The sequence below is a fragment of the Protobothrops mucrosquamatus genome, unplaced genomic scaffold (assembly GCF_001527695.2).
Source record: "Protobothrops mucrosquamatus isolate PMUCROS unplaced genomic scaffold, P.Mucros_1.0 scaffold357, whole genome shotgun sequence".
Lineage (NCBI taxonomy): Eukaryota > Metazoa > Chordata > Lepidosauria > Squamata > Viperidae > Protobothrops > Protobothrops mucrosquamatus.
The window spans coordinates 367,724-392,569 of NW_015386692.1; the positions used below are offsets into that span (position 1 = coordinate 367,724).

Below are 24,846 nucleotides of genomic sequence, written 5' to 3' on the forward strand. Positions count from 1 at the left end.
AGGCAATAGTAACAAAAGAAAAATGCATTCCATTGTCTGTTTCTTTAATTATGAATGCTCAAAAAGGATGGATTCCTTTACTGAACCAGGAGCACGGTAGGCATATTATGATGGCTATCTTTAAAACAATGTTCTGTTTTTTTCTAACTTTTGCTTTGCAGGGAAGGAGATTGGTGGGAAGCCCGATCCCTGACTACTGGAGAAACTGGTTATATTCCCAGTAATTATGTGGCTCCCGTTGACTCCATCCAAGCAGAAGAGTATGTATTTTTTTTTTTTAAAAAAAGAAATAAAATAGTATTGTTTTGAATAGAGAGAAGTTGAAACTGTGGTGACTTTCAAGGAATTACACAATACGTTAACTTCCTTTTTCAACTAGACTGCTAAATACCTGGGTAATTAAAAGAAAACCAGAGTAAAAATATCCAGAATCTTCTGGTTTAGAAACGTAACCTTTCTAGTGTACTGGGTTTAAGCACACTGAGATTGTGATGGTTTTATTTTAGTTAACTGGCCAGAACTCAATTTATAATAAAGGCAGATGGAGCAATATTTATTATTTCAGCTTTTAAATATGAACACTAAAGGAAATATTGAAGCCTTTCTAAAGACAGTATTTGAATAAACGTGAACTCTTAGCCCTACAGTGCTATCTATAGAATAGAATAGAATAGAATAACAACTTTATTGTCACTTTGAATGTACACTAATTGGCATACATTAAAACAAAATTTCATTGCATTCAGCTCTCAAAGGGTCACCACCTCCGTTATACACTACATAAATATGACATAAAGAAAGAAAGAAAGAAAGAAAGAAAGAAAGAAAGAAAGAAAGAAAGAAAAAGAAAGAAAGAAAGAAAGAAAGAAAGAAAGAAAGAAAGAAAGAAAGAATTATGCATATACCCACATATATTATATGACACAGAGAAACAACAATCGGATTATGTATACATGTGCATGGCGGAAAAAATAGATATTTTTTCTATAATTTATCAGAAATACTTTTTTGCATTGGATTATGCTGTGGCAGTGTTTTGTGTTGAATTGCTGATTAGGATTACATGATCATACATAATGAATTGTCAATGGACCATTCAGAGTATGCCTATCAGTGTGCAAATTAATCTGACTACTACTTTTTTTTATGTGTTCATCATGTCTCAGGAATCATTATTAGTAATTGGCTCCTTCTGCTTATACATCATTATCAGAAATCAATGTTTTACTGCTGGGATACGTCTGTATATAAGTGTGCTGAAGATACAAGAAAAACTTGAATGATCTTCACAGATGGTCTTTACGCAAGCTTAATTGTTTTAAATCCTTTTTAAAAAAAAGTCCGCTTCCAGTTTGAAACCTTTTGTTTCTGGCATGTTTGTTCAGATGGTACTTTGGGAAACTTGGACGAAAAGATGCTGAGAGGCAGCTACTGTCCTTTGGAAATCCACGAGGAACCTTCTTGATTCGTGAAAGTGAAACCACCAAAGGTAATGTTTTAAGTAAAAAGCAGAGGAAAAGCGTCAGTGAAGGTAATGAGACATGCTCAAATGAAACAAAAAATACTATAAGATTATTTTTTCATAATAATTTAAATTTAAATTCAGCAGAACTTATTAGATAAACATCACATTCAGTTTATAGAATCTGTGCTGGGTGTGATTGTGTCTTACATAAAGAAAAATAGCATCTAACTTATGAGTTGACTTTTGAGAAGTGCTTATTTTTTAAATTCTGCTCTAAAAATTGAAAGTTGCAAACCATGGTAAGGAGATCTAATTCTGAATATAGCTGTATATAATGAAGAATAAAGAATTTTAAAAGATTCTCTAAATTGTTGAGCAGTTCAGAATTACTGCTAATGTTGTGCCTTTAAAAAGGCCTTTCCTGCTTTCCTTAATTTCAAAAAATTATACTGGATACTCCATTTTTATAGTAACATGCTACCAAAATAATTTAAATTATTTCTGGTTAGAATATTTTATTTTTTTATTTACATGTAGCTTTTACTTTTCTTATTATAGGTGCCTATTCATTGTCCATTCGTGATTGGGATGATATGAAAGGTGATCATGTCAAACATTATAAAATCCGTAAGCTTGACAGTGGAGGATATTATATTACAACCAGGGCACAGTTTGAAACTCTTCAACAACTTGTTCAGCATTATTCAGGTAACCTTGAAAATTCAGTTGTTAAATAAATTCAGTTTCCTTAAAATAAAAATACAACTGATATAACGCTTCCCTATTAACTTTTGTTAAATAGAAAATGTTAATTAAATTAGAGTCTTCTTTTTTCTTTCGGTCTCATATTATCAGAACACATAAAGATTCACCATTTTAAAACATGACTTTCATTATATAAACCTCAGAGCATTTCTGTACTCCATAAGCTTCATTAGCAATTTTTTGATAACTGCATGGTTTTTCAATATAAACCACTTTATCTGAAAAGTACATTTGGGGTAATCTATTAATATAATGCATAAATTGGTTTCTTATAGTCACATCTTGATATTGGATTTCCCAAAATTCACCATTGCTTTCATGTTAACATCTTAAACTAAGTTTTAGAACTCTGAGAGCTTGGAGGCATAAAGTTATGAAACTAAAAAGGTGAGGGAGTCCTTATTATAGTATTGAGTTTTTAAATATCTCTGTGGCTTCCCTTCTATTTCCGATAAAATTAATTTGTCTCCTCTCCATCCCAAAATTCTGCCACACAATTTAGTCTTTCTTGGGAAATAAAAATCTTTTTCCTAGAAAAGATACATTCTGATTTTTTAAAGGATGCACACATTTTATCCCTAGGTTTAACTCTAATTAGTCATCTTAGTAATATTGACTTTAATGATGCTGGAATTTATAGGCCTTTTTGCTATAACTTATGGCACTTAAAAAGAGAAATCTCCATTCACCTATCATCAGGATACTTTACCTGGACTAATCACTTGCTTAGTTCTTGAATTTTGTGTAGTTATTCGCATATTTCTGTTAAGAAATTATGCACATAATAGCCGTTCCATCATTCTCTGCAATGCTGGGATTGAAGCTGACAGTAAACAAATCAGGATCAGATATAAGAAATTGCTCTTGTCAGCTCATGCCATCTTAAGTAAGTGACAGAACATTCCTCCTTCCTTCCAGTGACCCTCATCATCACCTCATTATACTTGTATATTCTGATTGAGTACATCTTGTACAATTTTGTACAAGCATTCCACAAATATTATATTTCTCCCTTTTCCTCTATTTGACAGCTAGTGCTATAAACAGTGCTGAAATAGAAAGCCTTTAGTTCATGCTCATTGCTTGATATGGCTAAGACTCAATCACACTTAGTCTTATATTTATGCAAAGATGGTTCTGTTGATTTGTTGCTGAGTTTTATGTGTGTGTAGTTGTTGACTCACAATAACAGCCTAGACCAGACATGTCAAACACAAGGCCCGGGAGCCAGATGCGGCCCGCAAAGTGGTTTCATGTGGCCCGCGAAGCCATCCTGGAAACAGTGAGGGAACGCCCCCCTCTGCCTTGGCCCTGGCCCAGGCCAGCAGGGAGCCAATGTACAATTTTGTGGTGGCCATTTATGCTGAAATGCATTCAGTCTTAGCTCCATAAGCCCCCCCCCCTGCATGGCCTGAGAGGAACAGCAAGGCTCCTCCAGTGGACCATGCCTTGGCACTTGTCCTGGTCCCACCCCCTTCTGCCAGAGACCCTCAGATCCCACTCCTGCCCAGGCCTCCACAGGCACCCTTGACGCAAACAATGTAGAGCTGGCCACACCCACCTAGTAGGCCACAACCACTCCATCCACACCCACCCTGGCCACACCCACCCGGCCCCCTGAAGACAGCCGCAATGCTGATGTGGCCCTCAATGAAATTGAGTTTGACACCCCTGGTCTAGATTAATCTTTGCAGTTTTCTTGGCAAGGTTTTTTGGAAGTCGTTTGCCACTAGCTTCTTCCTTGAGCTAAGAGAAAGTGATTGACCAATGTTGCCCAACGGGACTGCAATTCATAGTGTCCTAGTTTTTATCCTGTAACACTGTACCAAAGATTGTATATGGCACATTAAAATTACAGAGCTGACTGTCTATCAGAATTGTTTTTAGGTTAAAAACAACAACCACGAACCACGTTCCTAGAAACACCTAATTTTTTCTTCATCTAATGAACAAATATTGATACTAATAGGGATTACATGTAAACAAATTATAAAACTACAGTCTTAATTCTTTTAGACAGTTGTGGACCATAATAATGGTGAAATAATAAATGTATTTATACTTCCTGTATCTTGAGCAGTAATCCATAGTTTTTATTTTAGCACTGGGAGATATCCAGTTTCTTGCAAATAGACTTCTTTGCATTTAACAAAATTGCTCCTTCCCCTGAAAAACTCTAATTGCCCTCTCCCAATTAAAAGGTTCCTAAACACTTCTGAGAACACACAGCATGCTAGGGAGGGGAAATCTTGTCCTCCTCATTTCACTGAATGTAGGTGGTATTAATTGGCTAATTACTATCTACTCTTATCCACTGTTGTAAAATAAGTAAAAATGCATGTTTCTAGGACAATTTGTTTTTTAAAAAATAGCCTCCTTATGTCTTAGAATGGTTGTGTGTTATCGTGTGCATGCATACAATATTCTGTGCAAAGTTCTTAACATTCCAGATACTTAGAAATATATTTACTTATTCTAAGAATGTTCAATATTTAAACTGTTTCCTAAATTGTTTTAGAAGTTAATCAGTTTAGCAATATTTTTGAACTATTTTATCTTTTTAGTAACATTATTCAATATTCATTCTGCTATATTCAGGCACAATTAAGCATTCTTTTCTTTTTGCTCACCCAAGCATGCATGCTAGCATAAATAGAATGTATTTATGCTTCATCTATTGTTTAATACATTAATTAATACTGCATGAAACTTTCAGATGTTGTCTCCTTGCTCTCTATTGCATCAAAGATAAAGCTATTTTGCTTCCGTGTATTCTGCCCACTTGCATCTTTCCACGTCTAACAATTTATTTCTTTTTTTATCTCATTTTTTTTCTACTGCCATAATATTGAAATAATCCATGACATATTTTTGTCACTAGTTGGACAAATTGCTACTTAAAAAGTATATGCTTCTCCGGGAGTATCATTCTGGATCCACCTTTATCAACCTGGTACTATGCACTTGTTCAGATAGCAAAATCTGTAATTTCCTAGCAGTATTTCTAGAGCAGAGGTCCCCAACCGGGCACCAGGGACCGGTTACGTGGAGAGAGGTTTTTCCGTGGACCGGAGGGTGCATGGTTTTGTGTGCTGCCTGCATCTCGCAAATGGGGCTTTGCTTGTTTGTGCAGTCCGGCTGCTGGCATGCCGCGGCCTGGTACCAGTCCATGGACCGGGAGTTGGGGACCCCTGTTCTAGAGGATATCAGAATCCAGAATGCCAATCTAGAGATTTGCCTGAAAGTTTTATCAAGCAATCCATAATTGCCAGAGAACAGTGAGTGAATAGGAGACAGTCCTTAAAATTAATGATGGGCCTGTTGAGGGTATTTTGGTCATGGCCGATTACATCTTCAGCTAAGACCCTGACAAGAACCGATTGTGTTTTACTAATTGTGTATTTGCATTATGCCATTCCAGCTGTTTTTAACAGAGGTACTCTACAAAAGAAGCAGGATTTCCTCTTCAGAAAATAAAATCTTAGTGTCAGCCATTGAATGCTTTCTGCTTCATCTCATAAGCCACCTTGGTAAATCACCACCAGCTTTCCTTTCCCCTGCCCTCTTAAACTTCTTCATATAACGTGAAAAAAACAGAGAGACTTAGATTGACTTGACTGAGAGATTGTTTTGTTCCTATTGAAGCATTCAGGCCACATAATGAATAAAAACATTTTAGGATAATAGTGTTAAAAGTTCATACTGGGCCCAAGATGATTTGAACATGCTCAGAAACATGCCACAGTATCTAAGACTTATGTTATGACTCTGTTTCTGCTACCCTAACCAGCTTTTAGCATTCATTAATCTCATGGTAGGTGTGATAGAAATGATTCTGTCATGCCATAGTCCAATTTGGAAAAAAGAGAATGCTTGGCTCTTGTTACCAAAAAGAATAGGAAGGCTAAGAACCCTTTATTTTGTCACAGTACAGTAGAAGAGATAGATAAATCAGCCTATAGAATCTCTAGCAAACATCAAGTCTCTTCTGGGAAATTGGGGAAGGGTACAACAATGAAACAAGAAAGTGGTAGCCTCGGGCTACTTTAATATTTTATTAGAATATATGATGTGCCCTACATGTTTCCAAAATAGCTTACTATGATGGCAGTAGTTGAACTGCCATCAAAATACAAATGCTAACAACACGAAGCAACTGTGTTGGCTCCAAGTTTAATCCAGACACAATTTAAATCAGTAACTTAAATCTATAAAACTGAATCAAATGTGAACCTGATAGCTGTCATAATCTTTGTTGAAAATTTTTCTTTGGATTCACCGGACAAGAAAGAAAAGCCTCATTGATTGTGAAGTCCAGATTATACAATTCATTCACCTGATGCCAAGTCTTTTTGGTGTCAGATGAAAACCTTTCTATTTGCCTATGTCAATTCAATAATCTTCAAAAATTCAGATTTATAGATGATGGCTTTTTGGACTGATGCTTTTTTTTATTTCCTTGTTGAATGCCACCAACTTTTTATGTAAACTATACTGAAAAATGAAAGAATAGAATAAAAATATTGGAAATAGATATGCAAACTACTTGTATGTAAGACTCCCTTCATGGGATTTCCTATGCTTGCATTAGTTTTTAGCCTCTGTGGTTTACTCTAGCTGACGCCCTCCCTGTATCTTCTAGTAAATGACGAAAACCTAGTCTTTCTCCTCCAAATGTTCACCAATTTCAGTGAATACTTTCTGGGCATGTTGATCCCAGCCAGTAGTTTGAAATATCAGAAACAGACAGTTATTCTCAAACAGCAGATTGTGTGTCAGAAATTATTCTTATGCTGTGGCAAGAAAAGCACTAAGACAGCGTAGGAGTAGGATCTCCATATATTAACTGAATCCAGGACTGAAGTAACCGGTTGGGTGTATATAATATACAAACTTCCAGAACTTGCCAATATATTTGGCTCCTGATACATCAAATCTGCATATGCTTTTCCATAGTTCTGCTCCATTTGCAATATTTAGCTCAATATGGAGCCTACAGAACAAACTTGAAAGTACTGTCTCCTTATATTATGTGAAGATATACACTATTTTTTCCACTTCTCGGAAATAACTGTCTAATATTCCTGAACTTAACAGTGACTGGCACTCTGCCTTTTCCTAGAGTTTAAAAAAATACTTTAAAAATCTGCCATTTCAGGGCTTCGTGTCTTTGATGTTTGTTCAATATTCCTTCTTTTTTAAAGAAAACCCAAGTTGTAGGAAAGAGTACATGTATTCCTAAGGAGTCGATTGAGTAAATTTTAATTTAAGTGTAACTTTAACATTCCCTATTTAAAACTTCCATTTCTACTCCTGATATAACCCCTGTGACCATCCTTCATTTTTGCATAGTGCCTACTTAGCAACATTTAACATATATAGTATGTATAGGAATGGGAAAAAGTACACACTATTGAATTTTTCCCTTTCTAAACATATTTCAACATATAGGTATTTGATCTTCATTTCAATAATATTGATAGAGGAAGAGGATATAACAAATACATTAATCATTTACATTTTGTAGTCTGTTGTATAATTTAAATAAACATAATTGCTAATTTCACATGTAGATAAACAACATTATGAGAGAGGCTTTGGGAGAAACCAGTCTTATTTAAACCTCATTTAGATGAGTTGCTTTTTGTTGTTGAAGTGTGTGAGATTGCTATGCCTAAATCAAAAGAGCTCTCTGAGACATTCAGAAAGAAGATTATATTGTATTTTTCCATGTATAAGACACTATTTTTTCCTGCAAACACCCTGTTCAAAAATCAGGTGCATCTTATACAAATGCAGTGTCTTATACACGGAAAAATAATGGTAACCTCCGCAGCCCAGGGCCTACCTGTGTGGGTTGCCATGCTGCCTGGTGCAGGTGTCAAGCCCCTGTGGGCTTGCCACTAACAGGAGGGGGGAGGGAGCAAGATAGTCGGCCAGCCGAACTTCCAGATTTGCCAGCTCAGCTGTTCGGCATTCCGCCAAACAGCTGATCGGCGGGGAGAAACTCGCATGCCGGAGTGTCTTATACAAGGGTGCGTCTTATAGACGAAAAAATACGGTATATGTCAATGGATTTGGGAAGGAATTTTAAAAGATTGCCAAACAATTAGCCATCAATCATTCTACTGTCTAGAACAGGAGTGTCAAACTCACAACGTCACATGACGTATTGTGACGTATCACGACTTTTTTTCCATTGCCGGCAATGGGGTGGGCGCGGTTTCAGCATGACACATCCAGCCCGCGGGCCAGCAGTTTGACACCTCTGGTCTAGAAGATCATCTAGAATGGAGAAGATTGCCAACAACTGCCAACTTGGCCAGGCCAGCAACCTGAGAGCAGAATACACAAGGTTGATAGTAGTCTCTAAGATCCCCAAAATTTCATCATGGGATATACAGGTAGCTCTCCTCAATGTGCAAGAGTCTACCATTAGAAAAAACCTTCACAAATTAGATCTATGTGGGGGGTATGCTGGAAGGAAACCTTTGCTGTCCAAAGACACAAGGGCAAGACTACAGTTTGCTTATGGGCACCTAGGCAAAGAATGAGATTTATGGAACAATGTACTCTGGATAGCTAAGGCAGAAATAGAGTTATTTGACCACAGTACCAAAAGTCATGTTTGGTGGAAACCAAAGAAAAATGTTAGGGTTTGGGGCTGGTTTGTTTCATCAGGGTTTGGGCAACTCCCTATTATAGAATCACTATGAATTCTTCCTTGTACAGAAATAATGTGGGACGATCTGTCAGAAGACTGATGCTCAGCCAAAAGTGACCCTTGCAACATGGCAGTGATCCTAAACACTCTAGTAAATACACCAAGGAAGGGCTGAAAAAAAGAAGTGGAGGGTTCTGGAATGGCCTGGATCTAAAATCCACTGAAATGATATGGGCTGATTTGACACAAGCTGCTCCCACAAGAAGCCCCTCAAACATATTATAGATTAAAAAATTCTGTATGGAGGAGTAGGAAAAAAATCCCTCCCAGTTGATGTCAGAGACTGGCAGATAGTTGCAAAAAAGGCTGTACTTGAGGTTATTCCTGCCAAAGGGGGAAAGTAGCAGATATCAGAGCCAAGGGTATATTTACTTTTTCCACAGAAGGGAATGGCATTTCTGTTAATTTTTTGGTGAATAAATGATCACAAAGTCAGTTTTTCATACCTGTATTGTTCAATTACATTTCCTTCTTATACTATGTAATGAAGATAAAATATTTATATGCCCATATATGTTTAAAAGGAAAGGAAAACTTTATGTGGAGTATACTGAATTTTTTTCACATTTGTATACGTCTCCCATTTCTTCTCAAATCTGAGATCCCGATTAACTTTAAAATGTAGTTAAAATTAATACTAGTGCCCCTGCTAACAGTGGTAATAGAGGAGTAGAAAGGAATATAATAGAAATATAATAGAGAGAAAAGGGGAGAGGTTGGAATAGGTCATGCCAACATCTGAGTGCCCTTCCAATCAATTAAGAAAGAAACAGTAACCTAGAATGAAGTTGAATGAGAGCAGTGATTTCTGTTAAAGAGTCATTCTTATTAACATATGACATTCCAGGGAAGCTGTGAAAAACACTCTAAGGTAAACGCAAAGCAGAAATTAGGATTAGGCTAAGAATCTTGTCTGATCTCTTTACATTTTGTACGCATCTCAGTCTCCTATTCAAGCTAAGCAAAAGAGAGCATCAATACAGAAGTCTCAGAATGAATAGAAGTACAAATTTTGGGGATTTATTTTTTATTTATTTATTAAATATTTATACCACCCATCTATCTCCTCTATAAGGTGACTCTGGGTGGTTTACAAATTAATTTTTAATTAACAAGTTAATTAAAATACTAAAACATTAAAACTACACAGATTAAGATTTGAAAACTATACTGAAACCAGAGCTAAGATACGGATGGGGGGGGGGGGTGAGGTCTTTTTATCCTGTCAGCCACTTCCAGTGGTGAGAGCGCCCCCTTGGGGCCCCAGGCGAACCAGCAAAGCCAGGTTTTCATAGTCTTCCAAAAGGATGGAAGCAGTTCTCACCTCCGGTGGTATGCAGGATGATTAATCATCAAGCTTATTTTGGAATGCTACTAACAGACATTTTAACTTGTTTACTAGCACTATTTTTGTTTGTTCTTTTCTTCTGTGCTTGCTATGTTTGTTTGATGTTTGTTACTCTTTTCTTTCCCTGTGCTTTACTTCTCCTTCATCAGAGAGAGCTGCGGGTCTTTGCTGCCGCTTAGTAGTCCCTTGTCATAAAGGAATGCCAAGGCTTACTGACCTGTCTGTCAAAACCAAAGATGTCTGGGAAATTCCACGAGAATCACTACAGTTGATCAAGAGACTGGGAAATGGGCAGTTTGGGGAAGTATGGATGGGTATGCTGAGACAATATTTTAACTTATTTAGTCAGCCCCCAGCTATTGGGGATAGGTGTGGAAGATGGAAGGTGGAAGCAAAAGTAATAGGGATCAGTATCAGGAAGAGCAGATGTCTTCCATTACGTAGAGTAATATGGTCCTCTCTGAAAAATTATCATTTTTTTTAAAAAAAAATGATAAAAAGACAGATAATGCAATGGGCTTCCTGAGTTTGGTTGCTAATTTTGACAAGCTGCCTTCAGTTTTCAAATGTATTAATCAGACAGCTATGCAAATATTTATTATAAGCCTACTATCTAGAATTGAATGACTACTGAACACAAATAACTAATGAGGGAAAAAAGCACCTTCCATCTTTCCCTGTGCATGCAATTACTCTGTGAATTATAAGTATTTCTTTTATTAATTTCCCTTTCTGTAGAGAAAGCTGATGGTTTATGTTTTAACTTAACTGTGATTGCATCGAATTATACTCCACAAACTGTCGGATTGGCTAAGGATGCATGGGAAGTTGCACGAGATTCATTGTTTCTGGAAAAGAAGCTGGGTCAGGGCTGTTTCGCTGAAGTGTGGAGTGGTAAGGCAGCGAAAACTGTTCTGGTTTGGGATGGATGCTTAAAGCCATCAGGAAAGAAGCCAATTTCAGAATAAGAAAGGCATTGTGAACACAAGTTCCAATGAACTAATATTGTTACCTAAGACTAGCATTTGATAAGGCCCTCGAGTAGAGAAGACTTTCTAGGCCACACAAGCACAGAAAGAAAACATTATATGTTTTTATATATATATAACAGTATATTGTTATATATCTGTGTTATATTGTAAAAAATGCACTGTTGATTCTAGAACTGGAGGTTTCCAATTCCCAAGTTTCACTATTATTTATATGGTCCAAGATTGGGTATAGTCCACACCATTATTGTGTGTTGGTTCTTTTCTTGGAGCTCTTGTTAGCATTTATGAGACCAAATAAAGTGTCTTGCAATTTGGGATGCAAATCCTTTTGATATAGTAACCAAGATTTAATCTCAAACAGGGCTTTTTTTCTGGGCTCACTCTTTACCTTTCCCTTATAGCAAAATAGCTTCCATATGCTCCAATTATTGGGACAGCCTCTTGCTAATTACCAATAAGTAGCTGAGCCACATGGCTATAGATTTCTTTTAATATGAGAATTTTCAACTCTACAGTATATGTGAAAATGAATTCATTATGTTAACATTTGTCTAGCTTTCGATCTTTTTTTTCCTCCCTTAAAAATAAAAGTTTCCAGTTTTGGAATATTAATGAAAATAGTTCCATCAATGATTATGAAATTAAACAGTTCTGAGCTGTAGACAGATAAAATCACAAGAATTATTTTAGCTGATATATGAATTTACTTATTCATTGGCATCCTCATAATTTCTAGTTCACAGGAGAATTAGTTTGACAAGAGTCCATGGGATCCTTACCTTCATGGTTTACTATTATTTATATTGTAAAGAATAGTATGTTGTGTGTTGCTTTGACCCTATTTGCAGGCTTTCTCCAGTAGAAAGAGGTTTCTTTATAATGACTTTTCAAAATAAATGAGAGCAATTCTAGCAGAAGATAATTTATCAATACATTTCAGCCCAATAAATTTATTCACTTTCTAATCAAGGTGAATTCATTCCCTCCACCCCACTTCCCAGGAGCTTGGTGCTATATCTTGGCTGGGCAATAGCTTTGTGAAATGCATTTGCCTCAAGTACCTTGTTCTATGTCACCCAATGAGCTAAGTCATTAAGACACGTTTGTCATGTTTGTCATCCCTCTTTCGACTGTAGAGGATGAACCTAACTTAAAGTAGTTTTGGATCACCAGTGTTCTGCAGCTGCATTAGTGCTCACTGCTTCTTATATGTAACATTTACAGATTGATCTTTCCAACTCATTTTCTGTATCACAGCAGCCTTCCCTAATTTGGTGCTCTTCAGAACTGTGGCTAAGGATTCTGACAATTTAAAGCAGAGATCCCCAACCTTTTGGGCACCAGGGACTGGTGCCATGGAGAAAGGTTTTTTTTCGCGGACCGGATGTGTGTGTGTGTGGTTTTCAATACTGCCAGCATCCCAGGGATGGAGCTTTTCTTGTTTGTGTGGCCCACTTGCTGGCATGCTGCAAACCGGTGCCGGTCCACAGACCGGGGGTTGGGGACCCCTGGTTTAAAGGCAACGCATTTGGAGGATATCAGATTGGGAAAGACTGCTGTAATATCTGCAAATAACATTCTGTAATTTAGCTCTCAGTCAGGCATGTGTAAAATTTATTTATTTATCTATCCATCTGGTAATAGGTACTTGGAATGGGAATACTAAAGTGGCAATAAAGACCTTGAAGCCTGGCACTATGTCCCCAGAATCATTCCTGGAAGAAGCCCAGATCATGAAAAAGCTAAAGCATGACAAACTGGTCCAACTTTATGCTGTGGTGTCAGAAGAACCCATCTACATTGTCACAGAATATATGGGTAAAGGTAAGATAAGAAGCATGTGTACTCAATAGATTGCGGAATGCAAATTAACTGTGCTATTAGGCTATCTTGTATTTAATTAATTATACAATGTTTATACCAATTGATTCTTGGAAGTTAGCAGTAAAACAGAAAATAAATAGTAATGCATAAATGAAAACCCAACCCCTCAAACCACTGCAATAATAATTAAACAATGTAGAGAAAGCATGTAGGGCATAGCTTCTAGAATTCTTTCCCTTTTAAAATGTAATTGGTGAACTGAAAAGAGGATAACATAAAATGGTTTTGCAGCATACAGAAATTGATCACTTACTATAATTTCATTAAATGTAAAGTCCTACCTATAATTACACCTTTTTCTTAACTAGATTCTTGCCATCAAACCTATAAAATCTTTGTAAATAGCATGTATGTTTCCGTATCTGAATATAACAAGCAGATATTTTTTGACAAAGTATCCTATGTCAAATATAATGAGATGATAAGGCATTACAACATGCCACATTGCCTCTAGAATTCTTTCCAACTCTTAAGAGCCATCGTGGTGTAATATTTATGGTGTTAGAGTAGGAAGAGGGAACATAAGGGTTAGAAATTACTGATAAGGTAAATAAAGGTAAGGAATAAAGAATTAAGATTTCCTTGTAATACTAGAAAGATCTCCCCAACCACACAAAAAGGTTTTACTGCCACCAAAGAATTAAAACTACTTCTCTTTCTTCATGCCCTCACCATTTTAGTTGCTTACTGAAAGACAATATAAAATCTGTTTGAGCTGCAATATCCAAAATCTGGTTTATTCCTTTATAAAATCCTTTCACTTGTATCTTCTTTATTATGCTTCATTCTGAGTAAAAATCTAGCAGAGATTTTGTGTGTTTTACATCCAATTTTAAATTGTTGAAAATAAAGTTCTTTATGTATTTTAATTGTATCTTCACATTAGTGACTCAGTTTTCTGTATCATTTAAGATCACTCAGAACTTTTTAGAGCAATTTTTGTTTTTCTTTTTTAGTGTTTTTTATATTTTGAATGATCTGGTATTCAATACTGTATATTGCATTCCTTTTTCTGAACATCGATGGTTCTATTATGATTCTGAACAAAAAAGATTGTGTGAGTAAAAGGATTGAACATTCCCTCATATATTACTTAGAAGTTTATATTGGACAAGAACCTTAATTAAATATCCATAGATTCCTGTGGTCATAACTGTTTGCCTCCTATATCCAAATTCTCAAATACCCATGGTTTGAACTTCAAAAGTTAGCATTGTCTCTTTGACTGGAGTCACAAAGATTTGAGGGGACTGACTAGTATCCAAGGTATCTAATCCACAGGCACTAAAAATGACATTTTTGGAAATTATTGACATGATCCAGATAGAATAGTTAAGGCCTTTCCAGACAATACCAGAATTTCCCAGTAATTTCACATTTCAGTATTTTTCTGAGAATATCCAGAACTATTATATTTTTTACTTACTTCCTTTTTTATAGCTTTGTGATGACCTTTCACAGAAATATTTCAAGATGGTCCTTTTTCTTTTCCACTCTTCCGATCCTATTTGACAATTCATACCAGGCTGTTATCACAATATCTCAAAATGTTTATATATTATTGCATCTTACTCTCCCTTAAATGGCAAGGGCTGTTGATTTCCACATCCTAAAGTAATTATATCCTGGCTTCATGAATTTGCTGAGCTCAGCATTGCTGTGTGATCAAACTACTTTCTCCCTCCAGAAATGCTTAAGTAAGCATTCTGAACTTACTCTTTAAATATATTATCTAAACAAAAGTTCTGTGCAGATGATAAAGTGGTGGGAAGAGTTCCTTTTAATGATTTACTCATGACTGGGCACTGCTGCTTCTTTAAATAATAATATAGAATGCTTTGTCCTAATAAGGATTCCTTTTTGTTGTGCTTGCCTTATGCAAACTGACATTACAGAATGTACTTTTTTTTTCCCACCTGGTATTTACTTCAGTAAATCAGTTTTCCAGGAACATTATCTCTTCTGTTCTGCATTATAGAGAATTATTTTTGTTTAGGGGTAGAATAACTATATTGGAGGGGAAAAGGACCTGAATCCAAAGTTATGTGGAACTTAACCTATGTACATCTAATGGTGCTTTAGACAAAGGGTAACATTTTCTGCTCTTTTCCATAGTTCAGTAGTGAATTCCTTGTGATTCCTTAAGCCATGAGAAATTGCAATATTTTTGGCAGGAGATCATCAACACACAAAATATCCCTGTTGTATGTAAACGGGGAGGGGGTAGCAGAGGAGAGAACCAGATGAATGGTCTGGTTAAAGATGGCAAGCTAGTAAATAGAAAGTGTGGATTCTGGTCCTTTCTTACATCCAGTTTGGGCTATCTTCGGCTACCTCAGCCTTAGGAAGAAGATAATGAAAAACCACTTACAAAAATGTTGCCAAGAAAACTTCAGGACTTTCCAGGCAGTTGCCAGAAGTTAAGAATTACTCCAAGTGTATTTAAAGTGTCTTCAGCTTTAATCACCAAAACCAACCCTCCCTAATCTCTTAACACATATTCCTAGAAATTCAGGCATACCGGTACCACTATATCACTTCCTGTTATCTATTGCTAGTCCCAAAACAAATAAAAAAGTTGGGCCCCATTATCAAACACGTTCTTACCTCTGAAGTGGGATGATATATTAAATCTAGAATTCAATAGGTTGAATTTTATATTAACCTGACATTTTCCATGACTTGTGTGATTTTGATCTTTGGAGACATATGCAAAGTATAAGTAAATATGTAGTATAGGTTTTCCAGAGTTATGATCCATAAAATTATTTTGATAGACTGTAAATCATTGCTGATTTTAAAACTTTGAATTATATTTGTATATGGAGAATGGCTAAAAAAATATTAACACAACATTGGAAAAATAAGTCTATACCTGATACATCATATGTATAAGAGATTTTGGGAAAAATAAAAAAACAAGGAGAAATGGTTTGGAGTTCCTTTGATAATGGATTAAATTTCCAGCTATTGTTATTATTAGTGATTATAATTATTCAATATTATAGTAACTGTTTAGCTAGTAGGATAAACAACATTTATTGACTAACTTTTAATTTTTATGATTACAATTATTTTTGTGATTATAACTTTTTAGTATTATTTTAATTACTATTATTTAACATTTGTACCTGAATGACAGTCTGCTTGCTAAAGTGATGAATTACTGTTGGGGGTAACCCCACTATTGTATCCTTCCCTACCCTTATCCCAACCTCACTCCCCAACCCCATCCAACACCCTCACCGATCTTATCCCTTCCCCACCCTTATAAAATCTAATAAAATATTTTTTAAAAAAATTTCCAGCTTTCCCTTAATCCCCATTGCTTGGGAAGAGCAAATTTCTATTTTATTGTTGTTGTTGTTGTTGTTGTTGTTGTTGTTATTATTATTATTATTATTATTATTTTAACATTGTTTAGGAATGTAATTTTTAACTATTTTGAAAGAAATATTATTTAAGAACTTGTTTTTATTTGTATTGCAGGAAGTTTGCTAGATTTCCTAAAAGATGGTGAAGGAAGAGCTCTGAAATTGCCAAATCTGGTAGACATGGCAGCACAGGTAAATATGAATGTGTCATTAATCAAAGGTGTGAATGTGAAAGCAAGTTGTATTTATTAACTAGTGTATGTCATGTATTGTGAATTAAACAGGTTGCTGCAGGCATGGCTTATATAGAGCGAATGAATTACATACACAGAGATCTGCGTTCTGCAAACATCCTGGTGGGGAATGGTCTAATATGCAAAATTGCTGACTTTGGATTAGCAAGATTAATTGAAGACAATGAATACACAGCCAGACAAGGTAGGATGAGTGGCCAATATAACCATTGTTGTAGTTGTGAATATTATGTGCAGACAGACATGTCCCCAAGTCATGGCTTTCTGTTGCATACTTGTTTTAAATGTAATCTGCATTTAATTTTTGAGATAAGGAATTGTTATTGCCAAGTCCACTGGATAGGAGAGGTACATATCACCTCTCTGGCAAATTTGGAAATAATAATAGTCTTCAGCGAGAGAGATTGCAATAAGAACAGCTTACTATCTCCAAATGTTTAAAACAAATAACTCCAAACATTTAAGCAAGACAAATAATTTATTACCAACTTTCATGATCAGTAGTTTCTGTAAGTGGGGGGGGGGTGGAACCCCTTTAAAAATATCTGCTGCCTTTGGACACATCTTGGAATAGATGTTATCTCACAGTGACTTCAATTTAAAAAAAATGAGGAATCCTAATTATTTGTACTAGATCTTCATACGTTATTGGTCAATTATGACCTCCACAAATGGAACTAAGTGATTTCCTATTAAAATAAAGTTAAAATGCATTGATTGCATTCTAGAAAATTCACCCGTACAGTATGTAATAGGAAATCTTTTCATGGTGAAAACTGTAAACTAGCTACTGTAGGTATATTAGAGACAGTCATAGTTACATTTTTAGTTTACTCTTCGTATAGTATAGACCACATTTAAGAAGCAAGAGTTTCTCTAAATATGTTCTTTATATTTAAAATATAGCAATCAAATGCTTTTCTGCTGCTCTTGGTATCTTAATTCTAGAGACTCTGGCATGCATTCTCCCTCCGTCCCTCCCTCCTTCTTTTTCCATGACTCCACCACATAGATTTTCCACTGGGGTGCAGCTAGAGGACTGATTGTTTATCTAACTAGTTAGTGTTCCTGTAGGGTTTTGACATGCAGGAACTGAAAACTGGCTGGGAAATTGTGATGCAGGCTGGCAGTTCTTCTAGAGACAGGAAGTGCTCACCCCTGTGAAGAGTTGAAGGCTGAATTTCAAAAACAGACTTTTCTTTTTCTTACCAGTATTGTGTACTTGACATTAACTGGGCTGACTTCCTGCCTCTTCCATCCCCCAAAAAGCTTTCTTGGATCCCTGAAGAAATTAGTAAAGGAAGCAGATGGTGTTAAGATACCCATCCCCAGTTAATTTGCAGGACATAAAATTTTGAGTTCAATCTGATTCTTTTTGTATTGATTTCTAACAGCTTTGCTGACTGTAAATTGAGAACTAATAGGATTATCAACATTATTTTCCATAAATCATAAGCAAGAGACGGATGTACATTGGCAAATAAAAGCAATTTCTGAATTCTGTCTTCAGTAGCCTGCCCTATCCCAAATTTGATAACAACAAATAAGTGATCAAGTCATGTTAAAATATTTCTAGATGTTTCCTAGAAAGGCTAAAAAGTTGTGCAGATGGGATTGAAGGTTAAGGTATTGAAAGGCTATGTGTTTGTATAAAATAGTTAATGGAATTTTCAGTGAGTGCAGAAATAGCTGGAGTTAGCTAAAATAGTGGGAAAATTGGATATATTCTGAGGATCTGCTGTGTGTGAGGTGCTTAGAATTTCTTTGTATTAATTTAAGCTATGAACAAATAATATTTTGGGGGGAATATTACTAACAGGCTTCTCCTGTTACTTATAGTAACTTTGATAATTACAAACATAAAGGAGGATATACTTGGGAGGGGGGGTTGTCTTGTGTGTGAAATGGCAAACTGATAGATTTTGTTTAATAAAACAGGAAGATTTAGCATAAATGGAAAAATGCTTTCTCAAATGCTTATTAGGATGATCTCTACACATATTACTTGGTTTCTACTGTGCTAATATAGCTGTAGGACAGACATGGTTTTCTAGTAACTTCAGTTAAAGCCAGCAAGAAAATTCAAAGAACCTCCCTAATAAGAATGTACAAAGTATTTTGAATTCAAAATGGCCATTTTGACAAATGAAATAAACCATTTTGAACATAAAAACCGGTTTCGAGCAGGTTTTGAAATCTTTAAAGCAGGGGTCTTCAAACTTGGTCCTTTTATGACTTGAGGACTTCAACTCCCAGAATTCCTCAGCCAGTGTGCCTGGCTGAGGAATTCTGGGAGTTGAAGTCCACAAGTCATAAAAGGGCCAAGTTTGAAGACCCCTGCTTTAAAGCATTTCAGAAAAATTTCGTGGTCAAGAGAACCTTTCTTCCAAAATTGCTGCAGGAACAAAACTCAGATCTTCTGAGCTCCATTTCAGCAGCCCACTGGAGAACTTTCCCTTCCTCCTCTTGATTTTCTTGGGGAGACCAGCAGAAAAGATTGCAAATGGCAGTCACATGTTAGGGGAGGGGGGAGGCAAACGGTCATAAATGCAAACAGTACCTAGCCAAGCACCCAGATCATGATCATGTGACGGGAGGGGGAGGATGGAACATTTTACGATGGCCAGAAGTGCGTTATAGGCCATAAATCATCCATATTGTAGTTGTCATAATCTGGACCACTGTTAAACGGTCATAAAACAAGGACTACTTCCCATTTCATGCTCGAAGCAATTGTTTCACACCCAAGATAAACCATTTTTAATTTGAAAAGAATTTTTTGTTTTGTCAAATTGTTTCAAATTTGAAACAATGCAAATTCAAACAGCTTTACAGCTCATTTTACCTAGGAATGGTATAAATCTTTGTATTCATTCTTTGAAAAATTACTCTTGATAATGATGTATGTTTTTCCCAGATATTAGAACCGCAAATCACCTAAGCCAGGGGTAGGCAATCTTGGCTCTTTTATGACTCGTGGACTTCAACTCCCAGAATTCTTGAGCCAGCATAGCTGGCTCAGGAATTCTGGGAGTTGAAGTCCACGAATCATAAAAGAGCCAAGGTTGCCTACCCCTGACCTAAGTCAACAGACATGTATCTTTGATATCATGTGAATAGTTTGCAATATTGAAAAATATCAGTCACTAGTACCTCCTGAATGTTAAGTAAGCATTTTACTCAAGTGCTCCAGCAGATAATAGTGTTGTTTTTATCAGAATTAATTGGTTTCCTGCTCCTAGGTGTATCAACATTTTTCTGCTTTCCTCTTTCAATTCCTCTTTTATATTTGGCACAAAGCTAAATTCTCCAGCAGAACAGAAAGCCAGGTTTAATTGTTGACTCGCTTAAAACTAAGTGATACTTATTACTTTACTGACTACAATGCAAAATAATAATAACAATAATACCCACATAATTAGCTGCTGCAAGAAGATCACATAGACTGGTTGCAAACAACAGCATATAGCAGTGATGGCGAACCTTTTAGAGACTGAGTGCCCAAACTGCAACCCAAAACCCACTTATGTATCGCCAGGTGCCGTGTGGGCATGGCCTGCTGGGTGTGGCTACAGTGGTCATGGCAGATGGGTGGGTATGGCCTGGGTGGGCGTGGCCAGCTCAATGTTGCTCCTGGGAAGGGACGCCTATGGGGGCCAGGCAGGGTTGGGGGAGATCCAGGGCATCTCTGGTGGGTGGGGCAGTGGGCAGGAAGCTCGTCCTGCGGGGTGAGGTGAGGCAGGGTGGGGGTGCCATTGTCGCAGGGCAAGGCGAGACGGGGCGGCTGCTGCCTGACATCATCAGCCCACACACACAGAGGGCAGTGAGCGCATGGGTGCTGGGATGCATCCGTCCACGTGGGACCTCAGCGAGTTAGTGGGTGGCTGGTTGAAGAGAGACAGTTGGCATCTCCGGGGCATGGCTCGTGTGCCCACAGAGAGGGCTCTGAGTGCCGCCTCTGGCACGCGTGCCATAGGTTCGCCACCACTGGCATATAGCATAGCATAGCAATGGTGCATTGGAATATCTGCAATAAATATTATCTGCCTGCAAGCAACAATTATTGGTAACACAAAATAAACCAAGTAATAGAAAATGAAGAAGCTAAAGTGCTCCGGTACTTTAGAATTCAGACAGACAAGCATCTGCCGCATAACATCTTGGACTTAACAATTATCAATAAAGCCAAAAGTCTGGATAAGTGGACATTGCAGTTCTTGAAGACTGCAGAAGAGAAGAGAAAGAATTGGAGAAGACAACAAAATACAAAGATCCTGCAAATAAAGTAGAGCGGCTGTGGCAAAAGAAAGCAATAATAATAATAGGCACTTGGATGCTGTCCCCTAACTTCTGGGGCACCATTGAACACCATTGGCATTGACAAAATCACCATCAGTCAGTTGCAAAAGGCAGCTTTATTTGGAACAGTTTATATCCTGCAATAATACCTTTAACACCATCAAACAATAGTATCTGTGTATCCTAAGGATAGACAATAAAAATGCCAAATCCAATCCAAACATCTGGCTGACTGTGCAACCAGCCATAATAAAGATTTAGAGCTACAGCAAAACACTTCGAAGTCTAACCAAATCACAGTTGGTGTATAATGGGGCTGTAGACTTAATAATCATGAAAACAATTGGAACGCTTAAGTAATTGAGCATTTAGATCCTAGAACATAAATGTGGTTTCCATGAATACAAATACACTATTTGAAAGTTCTGCCTTTCATTTATTTGAAAATACAATCAGAATTTATATGTCTTAAGAGATGTAGAAACAGAAAGGTTAGCATTCAGACTTCAGTGTCAGATAAAAAGGTTTGAATTATATTTCAAATTGCATCATTTATTAAAATATAAGATGAGGTTTTTCACAAGAATGTAGTGAATTTTTTTTTCATTCTCTTGAATTATATAGTTTTATTAGCCATTAATTCACAACGAAAGGATTACTGATAATTTCTGTGTTCTCTCAGGTGCAAAATTTCCTATCAAGTGGACAGCTCCGGAAGCTGCATTATATGGAAGATTTACAATAAAATCTGATGTTTGGTCCTTTGGGATATTACTAACAGAATTAGTAACAAAAGGGAGAGTTCCATATCCAGGTAAGAGAAAAATACAAATTAAAGAAAAGAGAACCAAAGTTATATCAAACTTTTTAATTGATAGATGCAAATAAGTGATAGGTTCCTGATATGCTACCTTTGACTATTTCAGGATTCAGCCAGGAAACATTGATCATTTAAGATCAATTACATGAAGCACACGTGACATAGTAGTAGATGGTTAGGGATGCCTATCCGATAAGACATTCATAAACATTTGGGGGGGGGGGGAATCCATTTTCCAGATAAATACCCCAAATTCAAATAAAAAATATATTGCAAGCCTACTCAGAATTTACACCTCTTCAAAATTGTTTATGTTTCCTAGGTATGAATAATCGTGAAGTCCTAGAGCAGGTAGAAAGAGGATACAGAATGCCATGTCCTCAGGATTGCCCAATCTCTCTACATGAGCTCATGATCCATTGCTGGAAAAAAGACCCAGAAGAGCGCCCAACTTTTGAGTACTTACAGGGTTTCCTGGAAGACTACTTTACGGCAACTGAACCACAGTACCAGCCAGGTGATAACCTGTAATTTGGGGGGGGGGGGCTGTGCAGACCGGTTACCAGGTGTTCCATTTGCAATTGACATAGGCTGAATGGTTCAAGGCTGTAATCTTAGAGCACCAAATATACTGAAGCCAGAAGATGAGAACTTCTAGAACTGTGTGTCCTAAAAATCTGAATATCTTCTCTGAACAGAAAAGTGAACACGTGGGGGTTTTTTTCTTAATCAAAGACTTTGAAACTGCATTGTTTTAATGTTATGTAAACTGCAAAATCTTTGTTCACTGTAAATAGTAATTCAGTGCCAATAATTTATCCTAGTGCTTTCCTTTTTTTAAAAAAAAATGCAGAATTATGTGATTTTAACTAGTTTTCTCCTGATTCAACTAAAGTATTATTTTCCAGAAGTGGCCTCTTTTTGTCTACATTTTTTCATGTTCTAACACAATAAAATGAGGACCAGTGTTTGGGGGTTTTGTTTTGTTTCTTTTATATATAGAAATATGTAAAATATATACATACCTGTATATATAGTCCACAGGTGCTATAGCTAAAGGAAATTCATTTCAGAAACGGATTCCATAATGCTGAAGCACCCAGAAAGATTTCCCTCGGGACATTGAACACTGGTGATGATTCCAAAACCAGTGACTGGATATTTGGCTTTTGCCCAGCATGACTTTTTAAATTGGATTGCACTGTTTGGTTTTACTATATACCCATAGGTTGTTGTAAGTTTTGATCTTTCAAAACTCATGTACAACATTTCAACAACATTTGCCAAGTGTGTCGTTTGATTTTGGGATCAGAATTAAAACAGACTTAATGAAAAGTATCCCTGCCTGGACCGGAAGGTTGAAACTGCAAGTGCTTTTGTGTATCAAAATATGTAAACTGGATTTTCTGATTTTTTTTAAAAAAATAATAAACATTGTAACCCCATGCAATAGTCTCAACCTCATAGCCTTTTAGTCATATTGAGATGCTTTTTCATTCATCGAGCTCAGCTAGAATATCTTTTCTGTGTACCATTTTCCATCATCATTTAGGTGTTTTAAATATCCTGTACTGCTAATGAAATTACTTTCAATATGTCTGCAAGTGTTTCAGTAGAATTACTATGCACATCTTTTCTGGGAAATGAGAGCAGTGGGATGCACAAAAGTATTACTTCTTCAGTTGTCTCTATTGACCTTGAATTCTTTCCTTCCTTTTTTCTAACCAAAAAGAAACAAAAAACCCAGTCCTTTCTACTTCTAAGTTTTTTTTAAAATAATGCTATGATCTTAATTACATTTTGTTATTGTTTTATTTGCAAGTTTATGGTTTTTAAATGTTTAACTGTCTTAATTTAGTAATTAAAAAGACCATTTTACATTTGGATTTTTGTTGATTTGTTTAAATCACAATAGAGGTAGAGTTTGTGGTAGAAGAGGAATCTTTTTGGTTATTTGGCTATTGGGCATGATTATTCCTAGACCCTGGTGTGACTTATCTGGATTCCAACTCTAGAGGATGTTGAAACATTAATATATTTCCTCTGCTATTATTCCAGAATTCCATCTTTAATGTTGGAGCTGAGGGCATTGGGTAGAATTCTGTGTCTGAGTACATTTTGCACAACAATTAACCTGGAAATTCATTCCCAAAAATAGTTGAAGCAAACCAATGATAATAAAGTAAGATAAAGAAGTATTCCTAGGAGCAGTCATGCAAATCAATGCTTCTCAAGCATCATTTGGCCCTCCTAAGTATCACCAGGGGTCACTGGATCTTCAAAAATGCAAAGAAATGTCTTTATTTGACAAGCAGCCTTCATTTCAAACAACAACAAATGCTTTCGTGTATTCTTCCATAAAGATATATTTTTTTCCTCTCTCAGTGATGTTATGGTATAGGTTACTTTTTTATTATATATACTTTTTTTTTACAATCTCTTTTGCCTTGCAGCCCCCCAACTAGGGGCATTAAGCAGGCTCAAGTCGCTACTGCGAAACATTTACAGAATTTAAAGAATTAAGTTGGGAGACTTAATCACTGCCTAGTATGTAAACTGCCCAGGTTCGAATCCCATAAAGGGTGTGGCTAACTGATGAGAGCAGAATGAGCTCGAAATGGCCATATTAGTCTCCCAACTTAATTCTTTAATTCTTTGTCAAGAAAAAAAGAAATCTGGATTTGTAAATGTTTCGCAGTAGCGACTTGAGCCTGCTTAATGTCCCTAGTTGGGGGGCTGCAAGGCAAAAGAGATTGTAAAAGAAAAAAAAGTAGAACTGCAGTATAGCAGTTAAAATGCCAAGGTATAATCAATCAGACCAGTCTGTCTGAAAAACTTTCTGTATACACACACACACACACATGTACTCATCATTTATTACTGCTTTATTCTTATAGAAAGAAGAAACTAGGAGGTTTTTG

The 24,846-nt window shown here is 36.4% G+C and overlaps 1 protein-coding gene across 1 annotated transcript in view; it reads left to right on the forward strand.

Moving 5' to 3' along the window:
• The window catches only part of FYN (FYN proto-oncogene, Src family tyrosine kinase), a 39,628-nt gene extending 15,922 nt beyond the window's left edge, over positions 1-23,706 (forward strand). The window contains exons 4-12 of the mRNA XM_015815632.1: positions 162-260; positions 1,386-1,489; positions 2,024-2,173; positions 11,041-11,196; positions 12,939-13,118; positions 16,668-16,744; positions 16,837-16,990; positions 21,788-21,919; positions 22,248-23,706. Of these exons, the coding sequence (XP_015671118.1) occupies positions 162-260; positions 1,386-1,489; positions 2,024-2,173; positions 11,041-11,196; positions 12,939-13,118; positions 16,668-16,744; positions 16,837-16,990; positions 21,788-21,919; positions 22,248-22,456 (1,261 nt within the window). The 3' untranslated portion in view covers positions 22,457-23,706. The remainder of the gene's footprint in view (positions 1-161; positions 261-1,385; positions 1,490-2,023; positions 2,174-11,040; positions 11,197-12,938; positions 13,119-16,667; positions 16,745-16,836; positions 16,991-21,787; positions 21,920-22,247) is intronic.
• The last annotated feature ends 1,140 nt before the right edge of the window (positions 23,707-24,846 follow it).